This window comes from Corvus cornix, chromosome 20, assembly GCF_000738735.6.
Source record: "Corvus cornix cornix isolate S_Up_H32 chromosome 20, ASM73873v5, whole genome shotgun sequence".
Taxonomy (NCBI): Eukaryota; Metazoa; Chordata; class Aves; order Passeriformes; family Corvidae; genus Corvus; species Corvus cornix.
Genome location: NC_046349.1, coordinates 8,991,686 through 9,013,386, shown reverse-complemented (window position 1 = coordinate 9,013,386; position 21,701 = coordinate 8,991,686). Strand labels below are relative to the sequence as shown.

The 21,701-nt window shown below is 40.9% G+C and overlaps 1 protein-coding gene across 2 annotated transcripts; it reads right to left on the bottom strand.

Moving 5' to 3' along the window:
• Nucleotides 1-5,458: 5,458 nt before the first annotated feature.
• Nucleotides 5,459-20,840, bottom strand: YTHDF1 (YTH N6-methyladenosine RNA binding protein 1). Of its 2 annotated transcripts, XM_039563404.1 has the most exons (5): nucleotides 20,455-20,840; nucleotides 20,041-20,065; nucleotides 18,495-18,574; nucleotides 12,932-14,458; nucleotides 5,459-6,956 (listed from the first exon to the last, which is right to left on the bottom strand). In XM_039563404.1, exons 1-5 carry the CDS (start codon nucleotides 20,479-20,481, stop codon nucleotides 6,930-6,932), a joined length of 1,686 nt encoding a protein of 561 aa, XP_039419338.1. In that variant the 5' UTR covers nucleotides 20,482-20,840; the 3' UTR covers nucleotides 5,459-6,929. The 2 variants fall into 2 exon arrangements, with proteins under 2 accessions (XP_039419338.1, XP_039419337.1); XM_039563403.1 differs by lacking the exon at nucleotides 5,459-6,956 and having other exon boundaries at nucleotides 7,368-14,458.
• Nucleotides 20,841-21,701: the final 861 nt, after the last annotated feature.

Below are 21,701 nucleotides of genomic sequence, written 5' to 3'. Positions count from 1 at the left end.
GTTGTCTTTGCTCCCACTTGATAGAAATTGCTCTTTATTTCTTCTCCCAGCTCACTGACCACAACTCCCTCATTCTTAGGGATTTTTAGAAAGACATTCTTAGGCATTTTTAGAAAGACAAAGCTTTCGGACCAAAAAACCCTACCATGCTTCTAACCTTGATGCTGCTGCTGAGTGAATGAACGAGCTGTCCAAGGCACACTGAAAGATTGTCCTTTAAGGGACTAACAGGTTAAAACTAGGAATTCCTGTTCTTTGTCAGAGCAAACAAGGAATTACAATGTTTTAGTTGTAATTTCTCTTTTACAGAGGTCAAATATATAAAGCTAGAGGACACAAAGCAGTCTCCCTTGCTTTCATTTTTTTAAATGCTGCACACCAGTGATACAACATGCAGCTACACCTCCTTAATTGGTTCTTTTGTTCCAAACTTCTGGTGGCTGATCTAGCATTAGTGGAAAAAAAGCATAAATCCCTGAACACTGTGAAACGAGCTAGCTCAGTTAAGCAGGTACTACATATAAAAACCAGGGCATAACAACACTGAATTGGGTGTGATTAAGTGTCTGACCATCCAACTGCTGCCAACAGTTCAATTTCAGTACACTATAACTGAGTATTTTGATTCAAAAGGAGATCTCAAAGTGACACAGTGTTGAGGACTGAAAAGGATAAAATATGAGAGAAATCTCAACAACTTGCCAGTGGCTTAAGAAATAAAACCTGCTTTGGTACCTCAGAATTTGATACTCTCCCAGAAATGGGGTCCTAACCAGAAACTGCTCCTTCCTGACACCTCCCAAGCAGCCTCCCTGCTCAGCCTTTTTGGCTCCTACTCCAGACCCTGCTCTACCTTAGAGTACCTGTGGGAAAGTAGAAAATAGCTCTTTTAAAGATTAAACCTTCAGTCTTTAAACAGAACAGTTCAAAAATCCTCTGCAATGGCACAGTTTTGTTATCAGTCCTACCCTGCACCTTCCAGGCTTTGTCCAAGTCCAATCCTGAGCAGCAGAGCTGGGAAGGATCTCAGCTTTTGTGTATCTCAGAGCACCTTTCAGAGAGGCTTTGCATGAGTTCAAGATTGGAATAGAGGTCTAGAAAGTTTACAGACAGTTGCACTTAACAAATGTGAATCTTCATGCCAGGCAACAAATGTCACTGATGTATTTATGAAATACAGGCCAAAACATCAAAGCACCTTGTCTTTTCCCCAAAGTGTTTTCAAGGGCTCTGCATAATCATCTTTTTTACAAGTGGCCAAAAGCCTCCACTGACAGTTTTTGATGTTACAAGTGGGAGCTTTTTGCAGACCTCCGAGGAGTTCTTCCCCCTACAAATCAGACTATTGGCACTCACATAAATGTATACTGTTGATGTTTTACAAATTCGTATAGAACAGATTTAGATTAGAGAAGGATTTTCATACACAGCAATGGACTAAGAAAGCCGAAGAGTCTCCGTAAATCCCCAGACTTTCCAAAATCCATTATTTCCTGAAAGGGCTGATTATTCACAAAGGGGATGAAGAAGAAGCCACTCCACCAGTAAGTTTAACTCCAAACTTGGTAAATTTGGGCCCACTACAGAGCATGTGCAATCTTGAATTAGAAAAGTACTCTCCCTCCAGGTGCAGACAATGATCTGATTTGCTACTTCTCAGCCTAACGACTCCTCCCCGAAGTTCCACCAGAACTGACTAAACACTATTTCAGCAAAGTGCTTTCAGCTGCAAGAACCTGAACATTCCACTTCTCTGCCATCAAGTGCTTTCAGCTGAAATGTGTTGTTACAAGAGAGCAGGAGCTGGAAGAACAGCTCCTACTACATCAGTGGTTTCAAACTCAGGAGGGTTTGCAGATCTCAGCTTCCAGAGACATGCTGAACTATGGTAGAGACTTAGACATTATCAATAATCAAATTACCCAAGTTACAATTTGCAGACCCACAGAGCAGAGCACAGAAATCAAAGTAGATATAAATAACGAAAAAAGCTCCTTAATAATATCTGTATAAATCAATGCATCCTTTACTGATAAAATTTATTTTCTTCCTATTCTCACACCCAGATGGTGAGGGGGGAAAAATTTAAGGAGGTTGCTTGCAATATATATTACTGTCCAAGGCAATGCATTAATAATCTAAAAATAGCTGGAGAATGTATATTTGGTAAAACAAGTATTTACACCTCTTTCCCACTGTCTTCATTATTGAAACCACAGCAAAACACCAGATCCTACTGATTTGGACATTAGAAATGCGTTTGGTGAAGACTTTACTGTCTGTCTGTTGTCATGGTAACATCCCAGGTAAAAATAATTTCTTGAATAACTTATAAACAGACAGATGGTATAAAACCTCCTACGCTCTCCAAATTGAAGGAGATTCAGTAAAAGACAGTGTTGATGCCAGTTCCACAAAGTCCTGCATGTTGAAGAGGGCACATCTCCAAGGTCTTGCTCGCGCTGGCAGAAGTTCACCTCAGGACGTGAACAAAAGGGAGATCAGGGATGCTGCAGGAACCAAAATGAGGAGACAGAAGTCAAGTCAGCACTCTTCTATGTAGCATTTCCCAAGGGATTACAAAGGTGCCCTGAAATAATGATCCTACATAAAACAAGGAAATTAATCCCATATTGTACCAGGGAACAAAAGCTGTTCTTGGAATTGCTAAAGCCCTGCCCTGCTTATGCTCTGGCAGGGAAATGAGAAACATCACCGGCTGCCATCACACTGCACGTGCAATGCAGCACTGCATCTGCAACAGGCAATTGGAAAGCTTTTTTTAATCAACATAAGCTTTCTGAAGACAGGAAAGCCGTGAAACTGACAACATTCATACCCAAGACAATTCCCTTCACCCTCACATTCGGCCAAAGCACCAAGAGATGTGAACGGGGAAGTCTCACTGTGGGAATGATGTCAGCTACGGAACAGTCCATCGAGCTGAGCCATGTTTCTTGTGAAATCCAAAATCTCCCTCTGCCAAGTCACACCCCAATTAAGTCATTTCAACATTCTGACTCAACTCCCTTAATTCTAAAAATAGGCTGAACAAGAGCTGTTCCTTCTCAAAGGAGCTGTGGACAAGGCAGGCTACAGCCAAGGCAGTGATCACAGCCCCAGCCACAGCTACACTCACTCTGTTCTTGGGCAGGATCACAAATTCCAATTAAAAACCTGCACTTTCCCAAAAATAGCGAACAGCTTTCTCCTGAAATGAGCAGATGCTGAGCACCGTCGTCAGCAAGAGCCAGAGCTTTTTCCAAGGGAAACAGATTGTTCAACATAAAAAATTCAAAGTAGCTGAGAGCCCAGGAAAAGGAGCATTACATCAAAACACACTTCTCTCCATCAGCTGTTTGTGCCTTGTTTTGCATTTATCTGCTGTTTTAACTAAACTTCCTTTACTCCTCTCAGCTACTTTTCTCAATAGGTGCAGAAACCAGAAAAAGGCAGTAACATTAGATCAGTGAGTTTTCTTTTGGTATTTTTGCACTATCTCTGCCTACAAGTTTTTTTATGGCCAGATTTACTGGAATTTCCATCTTCTATGGCCAAATAAAACCTCTCATTATTAAAAACGAAAAGCAAACCACTTACCCCTGCTCTGTAGTGCACTGTGGTCAGTCTAATGCTTAGAAATAAATACTTATTTTTTTTTACTGAGATCTCACTAACACCCTTTGAGTAAATTCATAAACACCTTTAAGTTCTCCAAAGAAATACCAAGTATTTTGTGAAGAAACATCTTTGAATATAAACACATCATCTCACATCTTTGAACATAAACAGTACTGCAAAGGGTGAAAAAAAGAAAAAAAGTAGAATTTTAAATTTTACATCCCCTATTTCCATTTCCCAAAAATGAGAGGTAAGCAATCAGTCTGGCCTTATGAGCACAATGTGTTATGGGAGAGAAGTAATCTTGAATTTCTGTCTGCTTGTTTCTGCCCTCACACATCTGTGTAGGGTTTAACTTCATCGTTTGCTCTACAAGCACAACTCACTCCCAGCAACAAACATAATCTCCATGAAGACTTAACTATTCAGTTCTATTACCTTTGGCGTGACGACCTGCAAACAAATAGGTTTTTCCCCCATGATGTAAGTTCACAGCTTCAGAGCAGTACAATGGGCTGCCATCACCAACCAGTAATTGCACCAGAGAAATAATTTAACTTTTTAATCAGCATTTGGTGCTACCAGCTCCATTTGACTTAAAAGTGAAAGGCAGCAGCGTTACTGTCACACCCAAACTCCAGAAACATCAAGCAAAGCAACTCATTTAAGGAGCGAATTTAAGCACCAATTCCAAAAGCACACAGCAACATTCCTTCAGAACCATTACTTGGACTAAATAAAGAATAAGCAAGACTTGTGACATGAAGTTATTCTTCAAGACACTGGAAGAATGCTTCTTCCCCCTCGCAGTGAAATGTGAACTCTGTGAAACACAAAAAGTGAGTCATCCCTTGGAATTGCAGTGGCAGGGGATTGAAAATCAGAAGGACCAGCAGCCAACACTGCAGTTATCTGAGCACCCAACGTGGTTGTGATGAACAGGATTATTTTACCCACTGTTGAATCTTCTCCCACCTCTCTGATAGGGCTGTACAACTCTGCAGTATCAGTAAGAAATCTCTTCAGGCTGAAGCCGTTTTCTGCTGCCCACAAAGCCAGGCTGCTGAAACACATCATCGCCTTAATACAGTCAAACCAGTTTCAGCTGAAGGCTCCCAATTATTTTTTTTAAATTTTTGTGTTTCATTTTCTTAGCAAATATTTACCTGAAGTCTGTATCACAGCAGAGATTGTTTAGATTAAAAAAAAAAAGGTACTAAAGTTTGTAACTAACTTTTCTCTTGAGGGTCCAGATGGAGCAGAGATTTTTGGCTCTAGAATCACCAGTGGAAGTGTTCTGACATAACTGAAACTAACAGCAGGCACTTTTATTGGATGACAACATGTTTATAAAAAGCAGAATTGCTTCAATCAGTCAGTTAAAAAAAGATATCAAGGCAAATTACTACAGTTAGAGCTGGGAAACACAGCCAAGTGCTGGGAAAGAAAGTGGTCAGCTTTACTAGATTTGGGAAGTTCTTTTCCCACCCTGGTGACCGAAGGCTGTGCTGCTGCCTCCTGAAGGACACAGCACAACTTCCAGTCCTCTCTTCAGCTTCTCTACAGTACAAGGGAAGCACAAGCGGGGAAGCACAAGTGACAGCCTCTGCACACGGATGCAGGTCCTCTGAGGAATGGGAACAGTCAAAGCAGCTTAAATGTCCTCTGCAGAGTCCTGTGAAACCCTTCTGCACCCTTCAGGTGTGCTGAGAGCTAACATCTGAGTTAGTCCATCAAACCACTTCTCAAGTTAGATTTAATTGATGAGTCAGCATAAAGGGTGACTGGAACAGAGGAAGACAAGTGAATGCAGGGAAAAAATGAAAATGACATCAAGCTTGCTAAATATGTATTGTTTATTAAGGCTTGTATTCTCCTAGAGGAAAAAGTTAATCTGATGCTGTCCATTACTCCTTACAGGCAGTAACAGTCCAGAGACAGAGTTATACGTTCTAAATACAAGTCTAAATGATACAGATTAAACTTTATTTAAATTGGAGGTCCTTTTGGAGTAAATAGTATTCAGAAGATACTTGCTTTCTAATATAGTAAAAGATCCTCTACAATAAACACGTGCAGATTCAGTGTGCTAGAGCAGCGGACATGAGCACCATTTCCATGCTTAACTGGAACTCCAGTTGGTGACAGGTTCTCCGACGGTCCCCTCACTCCACAAAAACATGACAGCAAATTCAATTTCTTAAAACAGGTTTTTTTACTCATCCAACAGAAAAAAAAAATTAGACATACACACTGTCAATTTTAAACATCTGAGGCATAATCCATCATATTATCCGTACTATTAGTTCCTACGTTAAAGCTCAGCATTATTGGTATAAAAACTTTAAATGGCATTAGGATTTGGGGGGGTTGGGAGAGAGTAATGAAGGGAAGGATTAAAAATGATCTGCAATTAACTAATAACACCTGAAAGCTGAAACAGGTTTAAACACATTGTTTAAAACCCCTGCAATGTTGATAGCATCACATTATTATTTAATTAAGCTACAAAAACCGTAAAGCAGAATTATGGCTGAGAGAAAGCATCTCGCTCACCCTCGGCAGGATATGGAGTAACAGATGCACACTGAAGCACTGGTTAACAGAATGTGAAAGGGAAATATTTTCCAGAAAAACAATTCCACTGACAATTTGATTTTCTACTAGACAGACCAACATGGCGCATCAGCAGTTTTAAAAGAGTAATTGTACAGATAAATAAAGAGGCAGAGCAGCTGCACAAAGTGATCAAAATTTAGGGTTTTTTTCATTTCAAAATTCTGAAGTGCAGTATCTTAGGAGGTTTTTTTTAAAATGACAAAAAAAATCATCAATGCATGGTTTCTTACTTCTGCCATGAAGAAAAAGGGGTTGGGAGGAGGATAAAGGAAGATTTGTCATGTATTCTCCATAATCTCTATATCTGGCTAGGAACATAATTCGTGCCAAAATAAAGTCTTTGGGAAGCACTGACACTTTAGTATGCTCATGTATAGGTCCACATTAGGTTAATATAACTGTTTACCAACTTAAAAAAATAAAAACAGACACACCTTTATTAATGATTTCTACAGAATTTTACATAGAAAAAAGATACAAATTAATGCAGATCCACTTGGGCAAAAATAAACTACAATGTACTTAAAGATGCAACAACTTAATTTCCCCTGCACGAGAAGATATATTGGAGCTGAAAGCTTTAGTTTGTCCTGATGCCAGGATACAGCACCAGTTATACTTAATTTTGTTTCTCATAGTCGAATTTAATATCAGTTCTAGTATATATATCAAACTGTATATGTTTATTCTTATTGTTTGTTTCGATTCTGACGTTCCTGCAAAGAGAAAAAAGTTAAGATTTTAGTCAAAGGAACAAGCAAAGAGTTTTTAGTAGTTTAACAGCACTAATGTGCTTCTAGATAACTATACACTTAAAACAATGCTGCTACTTTTTATAAATATATTGCTCATACCCAACAAACCCAAGGACTCGATAACTTAATGTTTTTTAATGCAGCCTCAAATGGAACATCTGGATGAATACCTGCAGTCACTTCAAACCAACAGCAGCTGAAGGTCACAGAGAGAGAAAGGTATGAAATATCAACACTCCTAAGGAGAAACAGGATCTGCAATATTTTACTTTCTGGATTATTTCAGCTACTGCAGTAGTAGCACAACCAATACATGAGCAGAAAGCAGATGGCAGATTAGTGAACTCCACAGAACTGGTCTAATTTTGAAGCACTCAAATGACTTTGGAGTTAAGTCACATTCAGTAAAAGCAGGGATTTGAGCTGTTGAGAAATGCTGTCCTTAATTCTTCTTCTTTGTTCAACTATTCTGGGAAGCACTGGGAAATATTTGGGGGTAAGGGAAAAAAATATTAGGTAGAAGAAGAGTTTTGTGCTTCTACATAAGTCTGATAAAACCCAGCACAGCTGGACTGAACAACTGAGCAGCTGGGAGGGTCTTTGAGCCTTTCTCCAGAGTTTCTGCTAATCACAAATACTGAAACCAGATAAAAGTCACCCAAAGGATACAGCCCTGGGGACTGCCTGCAGGTGAGCTTCACATCAGTGACCCTGAGCTCTCCCAGCAGCACAGGGCTCCCACAGACACCCTGAGCGATGCCCCAACAGAACAGGGCACTTGTTCACTCTGTTTCAGGAGCCCCACAAGTGCAGAACCTGCAACAACAGCAGGACAAAACCAGGCTGCTGTGTCCTCAGTCCTGTGCATCCTCCAGCTAAGGCACCACTGCACACTGAACAGAAAGGGCTCAGCCTTCCCATTTTTGCTGTTTACAGTGCAGAACTGGCATGGAAAGACTCGACTCTGTACTTAAATGCATCAATATGGCACCAAATCCTATTCCAAGCAAGGAACCTGTGAACCCAAGCACCACCAAGAGCCAACTCCGGAACTAGCTCCTTCAGATTCTGTTTTGTGGACTCATTCTGTATAAGCTTCATCTCAATTGTTTCTGCTGTGATGTAAAGCTTATTTGGAAATATACCAACCATTGTAAATGTAACAGACTGCACTTGTTGCTTCAGCTGGTCACAGCATAAAAATCAGAAGAGATTTTTAAAAACTGAATATATTGATTTCTGCCTCCAGGCAGAATATTAATATTTCAATTTTCATAATAAAATTAAGTCAACAAAGTCCAGAATGAATTCTTAATCTGTGATTTAAGACAAGTAAGAGATAGCAAAGTTGTTTTACCAAATCAACAAAACAGGTTGTGTGAAGTGGTAGAATTTATTATAAAAATCTATATTCTTCCTGTCTTTTAACTCTTGACTATGATGAATTATCAGTGAAAGCCGTTTCTTAATGGCAGTGTCAGAACATTAGGTGTTGTTCTTGATAAAAGGAGCTTATGTCTGCCTGACATTTCAAACAAAAGGTGGTTAGAATGCATCTAGAACTGAATCACATCAACTCTATTTTCAGGCTTCCAAAAAAAGTAATTGTTTCATCCTATTTCCAACTTCCCTTTCCAACATCCCCTTTACTGCCCTACCTTGTTCATGAGCTGATTCTGTCCCACTGCCACCTCGTAATTTATTCGTAGTTTTCTGTGTAGTCACCCACTGACCTTCCTAATTCCACTTTCTTTAGAAATGGAAGGTTTTATTTATTTATGTGGACTAGTCCCACATAACCAGAGGCAGGCTAGCACCTGAGACCTCCACCTGAAGTGCTCATGGCATTCAGAAACCCAGCTCAGACTTTGTAATTCAGTAAAAAGTGCTCTTTACTGAACAAGTTCCCAAGCAGTTCCTCCTACCTTGCTTTTTGCTTTCTCTCTTGGGGGCTAATCTGAGTCTTCCTCTTTACAAATGTCTGAAACAACATAAACTGATGCAGCAATTCTTCGTGCTCTTGAGCATGGCAGCTTTTTAGAAGCTCTAACTCTCAAATTCTCTTCCTTACTGCTATTTAGCACTACTGCAAGCAAGAACAAACAGTTTTGTAAGCAACTAACAAAGCTGTGCTCATTCTGGTTCTGAAGATCCGGAGCCTTCAGTTTCTCTTCTCCAGTGGAATACTCTTGATATCTCACAGGAAAGCTCCAGCTGCACACTTCTCCTTCATGACACTAATCTGTATGGTCTTCAGACACAGGGAAAATGGGTTTCCACAAAATTTGCAGAGATTTCCATCTTGGAGACACTCATCCCTGTCAAACTTCTTTTCTCTTCATCTCAGGCTAGAGTAGCTTCAACTTTCCTACTAAACTTTGTTAAAGTCAGTGGGATCAAAGCATTTATGTTCAGACACAAAAATATAAATGTTTTCTTTATCTCAGGAACACAGTACTACTCTTAAAATATGTTTTTTAACTAGAACTTTGGAGGAAGGACAATATTCCATCCTTTAAAGTTCTGTGAGTGTGTTCACAGAAAGCTCATCACTGAAAGGAATCACACAGTGCTGGGAGAAAATGAGTATTCCCAGGCGCCAACGTGCACCAGCCAACACTTTCCAGTATTTAATCACCTAAAGCAGAACTGGTAATCCTGGTGATTCAGGAGCTTTGAGGCTGTGCAGCTCTGCCAACACAACACCAAGGTGTAGACCTTGGAAGAGCTGAGTGCCCTGCTCGGATCAGAGGTGACAGCACAGCAGCCCAGTACAGGAACTGTGACCATCTGCTTTGGTGCAGATCTGGGAGCACGAGCTGCTGACAGCTCATCTGTCACCTGTGAAGTACCAAGAACTGCAACAAGTTTCATGTCTTTACAAGCTTTTAAACTTTGGAAGACAACTTCGTCAAGACTCTGAGGGCATGCTTTAGGAAACATTAACAACTAATGCCACATTATACTCTATTTTCTTTTAAAAGAAGCTCTCTCACACGTCACAACGTTTTTACAGTTTTCAGAGCACGAGCTTTGATGACAGAAGTAGCTCTTTGTGGGCACTGTAGCAGCTCTGGAACTGACTGAAAAAGGCTGTGAGGATCAGGTGAGAAGAATTCATGCCACTCACTGTTTTGCTATTTCATTCCAGACCCCAATACCCTTCTATTACTCCCCTCCCATGTTCTAGGTCACCAGACTGGGCTTAAGTATTTCAGTGTGGCAAATCAGAAGCTGGACTTACATCCCAGCACGACCAAACCCTCTCTGAGTTCTGGAGGGATACCTTCTTTCAGCAATGCTGCAACAGTGCTGAATCTTTGGCACTTGAATGAATTTCATCCAGCATTATACTTGCCAAAGCCTCACTGGATGATTTGGCACTGACACAGAAGCTCCTACATCAGTTAAACTCAGCTGCACACACTGGAGCTGGATCTGCACAGCAGCCATGGAAATGCTGGTTAGCAACAAACTGGAACCATCTAAAGAGCTGAAAGGCCAATGGCGTGCCCTGCACAGATTACATTATTATTCTCTACTAAATATTTGTCTATAAAAGAAATTGTATCATTCAAGCTCTCCTTGTACAGCTTTTTAAGAATTTTGTTCTTGTAATCACAACAGCAGTGAAATGGAAGCACAAAATTTCAACAATTTAAAAGCTAAACACGTGTATAATGAATTAAACCCAGCAATCTGAAAACCAATTAGGATGCCACATATACAAACAACTATCTGAAAACATCAATTAGGTCATAGGGTAGTTTAATTGACTGCAAGATTCTTCAAAAATTACTGTCCTAGGAAGATTAACTTTGTTAACAGGAAGGTTTGAACTTCAACAGCACAAACTTCTTAACAATAAGAACTTTAAATGTGTGTATATCCCGTAAAAAAACAAACTCTTCTAGTAATCAGCTGGAGTTCTAAAATCCATTTTGTCAATGAAGGGGAAAAATAGTGACTTTCCAAACAAGTTTTATAGAGTGCAACCTGACAAGCAGCATCTTATTTTTCATTCCTTCACTGCTGCTCTGCTTTACCTCTCTGGCACTATTACCTTCCTCCGGATACTTTGGTGTCTCATTTTCTAAGCTGTTCAGAGGAATCTAAGAAATATTAAATTAGACTTCATAGTTTATTTTGTGAATGTGCAATACAAGCCAGAGCCTCCCATTTTAAATGAGGAAGGAAAATGCATTATTTTGAAAAACTGATCCTATTATAAATAAAGCAGTGACCTGGTAAGAATATTTTTGAGCCGATAGTGAGAATTAGTTGTGTTTATTAAACCAACCCAAAATGAGACCAGCTCAGCAGTATAACACCAGCCCTCTGAGATCCTACAAAGCACAGGAATTCTGGTGTTTGTGCCACCATTGGGATCTTCCTCAGGCCAGTGAATTATCTGTGCAAGGGTAGATCTGTTACCACTTTCCCTGTACTCTCACTCCTTGAACACCCACAGTTCTCCCCTCCAGCCTTGGCAGCAGAACACAGGGAGACAGAATTAAAAACACAAAACAATCACACCCCCGTACACCACAAACACTGGACAGAGGAACCCAGGCTACCTCACTTTATCAAGATTCTCTCCTACATAAGGGAACACCTCTCCAAGATACAGGTTGCATTAAATATTGAATTGCTAATTAGCTACTGAAGGAATGAAGTGTTCAAGCAAAGGCCTTTAGGTTTTACCTCATGGAACCCCACAGGGAGTACATAAGAAAAACTTGCAGTTTTAAGCTGTCCTTCTGCTGTGCTGAGGTCAGCTGTGCGCATCTATCATGGCCAGGAGAAGTTCAGCCACGAAGTTTTAAAGACACTGAACTCCTTTTCTCATATAATTTAACAGTACATTCTATGAAGACAGTTTAAAGCAATTTTATCTACACTTTTAAATGGCCATAAAAACTTTAAAACGGCAATTTTAAAATTTAAGCTGCAGGAACATGCATTAAGTCTTTGCTTTAAAAACATCTTAAAACAAATGTGAGCTACACTAAACTAAACCAGCCTGTCAAACGAATGCTGTACTTGCAATGCTACACAAAAAGGTCTAGGAAACACTACCAACAACAAGCAAATATAAGTGTTACTTCAGTAGCAACTACACATCCTGACACCTATTATTTTGTCAGGTTATTACTTCTAGACTGCCTAATTAGAGAAAGGCATTCTTGAAACTCAGGTTGTGGGATGGAGAGGGACAGAGATCCCTTGTGATAAGATTTAGAGCCATGAAAGTGTGTGTGGAAATTTTTACTACACTCTCACAGTTACTGCCCAGACTTCTCTCACTACATCTTCACTCAAAACTTCAAAAATTAGTAGACAGATTAAACCTGGGAACTGAAAACCTTTATTTTTCCAAATAATACATGTGACTTCAGCAGCATAAATGCACTCTTTCTAGCACTATTCCAGCAATATTATGCAACTCTTTCTTTTCCAGAGAGATAAACTGAATAAACAAAATCAGTTTTCTTCTTCTTAAAGGTGATGTACAAATTTCAAATACCAATACAGGTATCAATTTTGATAGCCCAGTTCCAGTCAAACAGTGCTAAAACAACTCGTATTTAAGGCAAAAAACTTAAGCGACAATCACTGGCAGAACCCAATTCTGAAACAGAAACTATTTTCTACTAACCATTTTAAGATAAAAAAATAAATCAAACTCCAATAAACTGGACATAAAGTCCTTTACCTGTATTACTGCTTAGCTTTCTGCTTTGAAACTCATTGACTTGTGAAACTTTCACAAACAAATACGCATCAGATTTGTGTTGTTAAACACACAAGAAACCATCCGGTTGAGATGTTATTAAAAACATTTTGAATTCCTACTTACATTTTTCCACCATAGCAGCCTTCACATTTCATTTTCCCCATATCTGTGTATAAAATAAATTTTTTAATAAGTTTACCTTCCGCACCACCTCCTCCTCTTCCTGGCGCTTTTCATAATGAGAAAAGTCATCAAAGATGGAGGTCGTGTGCTTGTAAGTAGCAATAATTTTAAGCACTTGTTTTGCTTTTTCTAAGGGCACCTCCTGTGTATCACGGGAGTTTGTAACGGGTTTGTTGTCATTGTTCTCCAGCCTGATGTGTCTCAGTTGGTTGTTGGGCACATCCTTCACAAAGATCCACTTGACATCAAATTTCCCCTTCCACTTGTCCTGAGACCAGACACCTGCACTGGTGCCATAGTCCACAGGTGATTTCATCTCTGCTACTCCACAGAAGTGTCCACTGCCATTGACACTGAACAGCAAGTACACCGGGCCCTTGCTGTTCATGGAGCGAAAAGCACTGTCCAGGCGTTTGTTGCCGTGTTCCGTACTACACCAAATAGAATATTTAATGGAACGATGAATATCATCCTCAGAATAGCTCTTGATTATGAACACACGTCCATTTTTAAGGTTCCATTCGAAATCTTTAGGGTTATAGCTGTGAGCAGCTTTCAGTTTTTCAAGGACAGGATGAGACTCGCCGCTCGGAACGGGGTTGGGCTGGGTGCTGCCAGCTGAGTTGCTGTCGTTCCCAGTTCCTCCACTTTGGCCAAAAGCTGCATTTCGGTTGCGAGGAGCTACCCAGCGATTTTGGGGTGGCTGCTGAGGGGTCTGATACTGTGACTGAGTCAATGGAGGAGGCTGAGCTGGAACAGGCTGCACAATTGGTTGCTGCGGCTGTGGAACAGACTGAGGAGAAGGTATCTGTTGGGGGGCAGGAACTTTTGCCACAGGACCCTTATTGTCCCAAGTACCTATGTCCATATTATGCTTTATAGGGGGAGGAGGCAAAGCTCCTCCAATTACAGGCCCAGTTTTTGTTTTCATTTTAGGCTGTGGTTTTGCAGGCTTGCTGGCAATAGCAGCCCAAGAGGTTGGTTTAGATACTGGCAAGTTTACATTAGATCCACCATTCCCAGAGAGGCCACCTGTCATCCCGGCACTGTTAACAACAGAACCTACTGTTTTCACCGCAGAAGTTGTAACATCTCCACCAATCTTAAGTCCAACCATTCCCTGTTCAATACTGTTCATTCCAGGAGCTTTATTTAATGTATCATTATGAAATCCTGTTTGTCCATCCACAATGGTACCCCCCAGGGAACTGGGTGGGTAGCTGTAACTGCTCCCATACGCTGAGCTTTGAGTCTGCTGTCCTTGGGATCCACTTGTTCCCCAAGCTGAGAAGGCAGGATTTTCAGGGAAAAAGTTAAACCGGTGTTGATAGATATTATTTCCCAGACCCCCAGGCTGTCCAAAAACGGCATCGTGCATAAAATGATGATCCCCATTACTGAGCTGTCCATAGGTGGTGAGATAAGGGATAGGAGGATCTCCTCCTGTAGACCATGGTGCTTCACTGAGAGAATAGGGGAACCCAATAGATGGTGGATAATAACTGGACAGATAAGGATCAGTCATTGATGGATAGCTACTGTTCTGTTAAAGAGAAAAAAAAAAAAAATCACCAGATAAATAAACCCTTCATTTATAAATAGGCATAACACCAAATAGAAAAGAACACTAGAGACAAGGTAATGTACTTTCTAATGACAGATCTTAGTTCATACTCCAAGAAGGATTCAGGGCTAAAAGGAAGTATCTGGGCATTTATAATACCCCCAGACTAGGGGCTCACACTGAGGTTAGTAGTTGAGATTTTGAAACCATGTAATCTTACATTACTAAGGTTATTTAGTAGCCAACACCCCAAATTATTTCAAGGAACATATCTAACTGTATTTTGTAGCTCACAGAACCAAGGATATTCAGCACTTCTAGACTGCTACATGGAAGAAGCTTTAGACTACAAATTACCTTAATATGACAATACACATAACATACTACTACAATCCTCACTAGGGAGTTGTTTTGAGGGGCCAATAGGCTCCGACAAAAAACCACACCTCAAGCAGTAGAACACACACAGGCTACTTCTGATACACATGCCAAGTTTGCCACAGGTAAGAGATACAAACTGAAATTACAGGGACTGGTGCACCAGAGACAAGTCCATGCCAAGATGGCACACGACACAGGCCACCCAAACTCTTGGAGAAAGACCCTATCCAACCTTTTGCGTAAGTCTTTTCCCCCCTCAGTAGTAAAGTTACAACTGTGCAGGAGTGTTTCTGACTGTCCTTCCAAACAGGACATCTCTCCCACTCATGAAATAAGAGATCAAACATTTATAAACCAGCAGACACCCTCAGAAATTTTCTCCCCATCAACTGTTTCTTAGAGCAAGCTGAGAAGCTTTTCCTCTCGCTAACACTTTTGCTGGCACTTGATTTTGAAGCATTCCATATGATTCTTCTACTCAACAATGCAAAAGAACAAAGCCAGGATATTCTAAAGTAGGTTTTATTCCTTTTTAAATCAACTTGAAGCACATATATTGGAGACCTTCCAAAGTGACACTCCAACTGTAATTACCAGAGAGGGGGTGGGAAGGTCAACATCTCCTGTTAATGAGTCAAACAGTAGCTCGCCTTTCCTTACTCATAAAGGCTATTTTAAGAAGACGAACTCTTCTTTCAAACTGCTAGATTTCAAAGTTGAAAAGAAAAATGTATCTGCAAAATTAGCAAAACTGCACCAGAACTTCAGTCATTTTTCCAAAAATCAGATTATTTCTCACCTTTCTAAAAACAAACAAAGTAAAATCCCCTCCTTGCTGAAGATAAGCCTAATATCCAACTGATACAGAATCATGTAGGCTGCTCATTTTTCAATGACCTCTTTTCCACGATACCCCAAAGCCAGAGTAATTCAATATCCTTATGTTTCATACACAGAAGGATACCACAATATGCCTCAGACTTCCAAACAGTACTGCAAACACTTCTGAGATTTAAACAGCCTAAATCCAATGTTATTGATTCAAAGGAAATGATCTCTGCCACTGTTCAAGCTGCCTTTATTTACACACAAATTCTATCACTAACAAGAGGTACAGAAATCACCTTCCTATCAGATGATCCTCTAAAATACCCCAAGTTTTCTGAGTCGCCCAAGCTCAATATTTAGTATAAAAACCCATTCTTCTGAAATACTTTACTTTAACATTGCTGTGTGTAATATTTTGAAGTGTTAATTTAAGAAAAAAATTAAAACAAAGGCAGGTGAAAGGGAGGAGGTATAAGGAGTTCTCTGAGATACTTATGCTCATATATTCTATAAATTTAGAACGTAAGACCAAAAAGAGTAAGCCTACAGAAGAGCGTTTTGTCTCAGAAATATTTATGCTGAAGGATTTTAGACAATTCCTGCAGCTGTCATCTCCTCACAGCCTGTGAAGTCTCCACAAGGATTCTAACAAGATTAAAGGAAAGTTTCAGCAGCCATTCCTACCAAACATTCCATCTATTTTGCCTGGCTTTATGCTAGAGTGTGTAAAAGAAACCCTAACAGAAGTTCTTTCCTGCAACATCAGAACATTTATTTCAATAAACTTATCCTTGACCTTTCTGCACCCTTCTGTATCTTTTGTATTAAAAAAAAACCCAAACAAAAACAATCACCCATCCCAATCGTTCTGTTACTTAGGAAAGAATCTCCTTTCCCCCAAAATATGCTACTTGCTGGTGATTCCCTGTTCCAAAGGAATAATCTCTTGGTTCTAAATGACTTTACAGGAGGATGCTTTTCTTGCTGAGTATAAATTTTTATATGAAGGGTCTACTTGACTCAGTTCCCTTTGCTCTTAAAAGTACTTTTAGTGTGCTTTACAATGAAAAGCTCTCATATCTCTGTATTAACTACTGCTCCTTGGAAACCAGAACTTTTATGGGAAGAAAAGAAGGTACCACTCAAGCTCAGTTTTCAAAAGAAAGATGGAAGGCAATCATATTTTATTTGATTTTATAACATGCTCATCCCCATTATAAAGACTATATTATGAAATTAACACACTTACTAACCTACATTTGATTTTTGATATCAAATATATTATTGTGTCAGCTGGAGCTTTAATTTCCTAAGTTTTTTTAAATATCCAGTTGGTTTCAAAATTTTTTTTAAGTCATTTGTACTTTACAGTAATTTTCAAGGGCTGAATAAATCTGACTGGATAACTGGATAATAAGGCTTTGTTTAGCAACATGGTTGTCTTCAGCACAAAATCTCAACAGTCCTAATTAATGCTACTGTCACTTTCCACTTAAAATTGTAAGAGGGCCTACACAATTGTTTCTTGTGCCATGCCAATTTTTCACTGCAGCATAAATAAATTGGTCAATGGAGCTACACTTTCATAAAGAAAACTTTTATTATAATTATGGAAATTCTAATAGCCGTAGCAATTTTTCTATTTAATCCTAATAATTGGGCTTGTTGACAGCAAAGACGAATTTCCTAGCATTAAATTATAATAGATGGATCTACTTTTTTATGTGAACATTCAGTATATTTAACATTAGAAAACACAGCTTGGTTTAAAGTAATTAAAAATTGCATATAAATGTGATGAAGCACAATTTAAAAAAATCAGAGGGAGGTGAAAACCTCATTTTCTTTTATAATTAATTTTGCATTAAAAATTAAGATTTTACTTCCTTTTTTTCCCCACAAAGTCTTTTCTACTTTCCACAGCACATTAACTCCAAAAGAAGGAAAGCCTTCCATTAAATTATTGTAAGTCTGGAGAACATGTCTATGCTGCAAGCAAGCTCAGTGATGTCATCAATATTAACAATGGCATCTGACAGCTTCAGGCTGAATTATAAATTTCCTTTTTAAAATGTAACTTAGCCTTCCCATTATGTACCTCTGGTAAGTGTTTCTCTCTGAAACAGTGTTTCCCACTTGTGAATGAAAACTTTTTGCTTCTCCAGTTTCTAAACATTTTGCTCCTTCTAGAGATTTGAACATGACGTGAAAAATTACTTCAGAGTGCACTTTCTATTCTAATGGTATTTTAGTCATGGATGTTGATTTAATGTGTATTATAATGAGAGTTTACATTACAGTACCTTACTCTTAAGTAACACATCTTTAATTCTTAAGATATATCAGAGGACATGAAAGAACAACATTTGCTGAAGTGTAAAAAATGGGACAACTCTACAAACTACCTAGAGAGCATCCAACCCAAATCTCAACTACATTAATTGCTAGGATTATATAAATAATAGAAATCAGGAGAGCCCAAAAGCAGAGTTTTCAGACTTCCACAAGCAACTCATAAGATCAGTTTGTCACAGTCCAGCCACATCAGTAACCTGCAAGGGGAGGAGGAATCAGCTCCAGCTCCTTGGAGCATTAACTTCTTTTTCACTTGTGGCCATCTGGAGATGCAGAATAATATTAGCTTTGGGAACACAAATGCTGGTTGTATCACCAAGTAACACAATATGCTGTCATTTCTTTTTCCATTTCTATTTAAGGCATTTTCTCCCTCCACACAATCCTATGAATGGAATGCCAACAGCATGCCTAAGGAAAAAAAAAACCTCTAAGTTAAAAATACACTAACCTGATTTGACTGCCCGGAAAGGTAAGGTTCAAAATCGTTGTCATGAACTGTGTCCTTCTGATGTAACGAACCATTTTGTACTACAAGAAAAGGGTTACAGCACATTATAACACCAGCAGCAGCATTGCAGGGATGAGTTCCACCCTATGTACTTTAGGTAAAGCCATATTTCTTCTTCAAACTAGGAAGACTCATAAAAAGACCAAGGGATGACATTTCCCCCCCCGTCAGGTGGTTTCTCTTTATATTTCTGCTTACAAAACAAAGTTGAGTAAATTTTAAAAATTAGTAATTAAAAATTCTACAGCTGAGAGTGAGTAAACAACTCACGCGAATTAACTCAAAAAATAATTACTGAGAACAATTTTGTGAAAAAAGATTGGGAAATAACATTTATTGTTCTGGCCCATAATGAGAACACTCCAACTCACAGTTCTCCCAGAGTGTGTTATTCACTGCTTAAGCTGGCTAAAATATGATGAGGTGAGGTTACATTTAATTATGAAATGATGACTGCTAAGTGCTTTGGTATCCTGATATTTTCAGGAAAACTTAAGTTTCAACGTTCTCATCTGTAAAATAAAGATATCTGCCATAAAGTCCTGCTTCAGCATAAAAGAATGTTTGATAAGCATTCAAAACCCATTACTGAATGATATACAAACCCAAAACGGGTATTAGGTCCCTTCAAATAATTTCCTGTTTGCTTTAAATTTAAAAAACCAAGGTCAAACACACGGTGTGATAGTTTCTGTATTTACCTATTTCATAGAACAGCTGAACTAAATAAAACACAACACCGAATAACAAGTTTTGCAAACAAGTTTGGGAATTTAGCAGAATATTTCTGCAAAGTCTGTCAGGGGGAGTAGAGGTAAAAGAGTGTTTACAAACACAGGGAATGTGTTTCTTCAACTAGAAGGAGCTAGATCTTCAAGGCAGGTTAAGATCTATTAAAATGCATTTATGAGTTGAACATCATTACTTTCTAAGCCTTAACAGTTACACACTTGTTAGCAATCACAGTAAGAACGAAGCTATATTTTTAGATGACTTGTTATTAAATTTAACTCCTAAATGAAGCAGGAAAGTTACAAAAAAGCATATTATCTCATCAGAAGTTAGCTACCTTTTATTTAAAGTTCTTTATATTATTAGGTTTGTAGACTCATGTAAATGTCTCAGCCAACAGCAGAGCAGCAACACAACTGCATTCACAGTGCGCAAGAGTAGGTAAATATGTATATATTGTACAGGGATATCCTTGTGACTTTATGCAGCAACATGCTTCATCTTAAACAAGGAGAATTACTGAGTACCAACACACAGTTGTTCCCACTGCAAATCCACCAGAATTAAGTGGGATGCAGGCAAGCTCGGATGAATGGCAGTCGATGTTATTTTTGAAACAAAGCACACATTCCCTCATTCCCAGATGTTTTCCATACAGAGTAAGAGTGATACATTTCTGCTCACCTACAGCCACCTGTGTAATTGATCTGTTACAGTAACAATTTAAGCGACCAGATCTCAGCATGATTCTCACCTTTATTATCCTGTCCTTTCGGTCTCTGGGAAGCCACAGCACGTGATTTAGGAAAAAAAAGAAAAGAGAAATAAAAAAGTTAATTTTAGAAAAACGCTCATATTATCATAGTCACTGCAAATCCCGGAGATTCTGAGTACGGGGAAGAGACTCAAAAAAAAACGCCAGCAGCATCTCAAGGTTTGTTTGGACCTGGGTTGGAGCAGCGTGCTCCGCGTATAACTCAGCACCAGTCTTCCTGAGAAATGGCCCCGGCTCCAGGGAGGAGGCGGGAACGTGCTGTGCCCACGGGGGAAGTTAAGGAGAACGATGGAGGTCTAAAGCAGCCGAGAGGGAGAAGAAAGCCTCGCGGGGGCCTGCCAGCCGCAGGCCCGGGAATCCCCCCGCCCACGGGCCGCCCCGCCACTCACTCACCTGAGGGTCAACGCTTGTGGCAGACATAATTCATGCACAGGGCCGCCGTGGTTCAGCAGAGAGCGCCGGGGGACGAGGCAGGGCCGCTCGGCACGGCGCGGAGCTCCGGGGCCTGGCGGCGGGGCGGCGGCGGCGCCTCCTCTCCCCTCAAACGGCGGCCGGGCGGGGAAGGGGCCGGGGCCGAGGGGAGGGAAAGGGGCCGCCGGGGCGCCTCCTCAGGGGACGGCGGTGCGGGCGGCGGTGGCGCGGCTCAGCCGTCGCGCTGCCGGTGCCGGTGCCGGCCCGGTCTCTCACATGCCCGCGGGCCGGGCCTGGGGCCGCAGCGAGCGGGGGAAGCGGCGGCCGCCAACTCCAATGGCGGCGGGCGCCGGGCTGCGGTGACGTCAGCGCCGAGCGCGCGCGGGGCGCGCCGGGAGCGCACGGGGCGGGGAGCGGGGAAAGGCGCGCGGGGCGGTGGCGCCTCCTGCGCACGCGCGGGAGCGCTGAGGGGAGCGAGGGGAGCGAGGGGGCTCATGGCGGATCCGGGCACCGCCCCGCGGCCCGGCCCAAGGCCCTTGGGCTGCTCAGCCTGGGACACGAGAGCCTGAGGGGCACGCCATGGCTGCGTGCGACTTCCTCGGGAGGAAAGGGTTCTTCACGCAGAGAGTGGTCAGGCGCTGGAACGCTCTCCCCAGAGATGTGGTCACAGCACCGAGCTTGGCAGAGCTTAAGATGTGTTTGGACAACGGCACATGGAGGGATTCTTGGTGTGTTGTGCAGGGCCAGGAGTTGAACTCGATGGTCCTTGTGGGTCTCTTCCAGCTCGGAATATTCTCTGATTCTGTCCCTTCTCTGTTCCTCCCTCAGCCTTTGCGAGGACTCTTTGCCCACAGACTCAGCTGTGCAAGTTCACAGGATCACTGAATCACTGAGGCAGAATCACAGAGCTTCCTGAGTCGGAAGAGACCCAGGATCACAGAATCAATTAGGTTGGAAAAGACCTCTGAGATCATCAAATGCAACCTATGACCCAGCAGCCCTGGTCAGCTACACCAGGGCACTGAGTGCCACAGCCAGTCTTTCCTTAGAATCATAGAGTCAACTAGGTTGGAAAAGACCTCTGACATCATCGAATCAGACCTGTGACCCAACACCATGTTGTCAGCTGGACCATGGCACTGAGTGCCATGTCCAGTCTTTCCTTAAACCTCTCCAAGGATGGTAACTCCACCACCTCCCCAGGGCCACCCATTCCGATGTCTAATCAC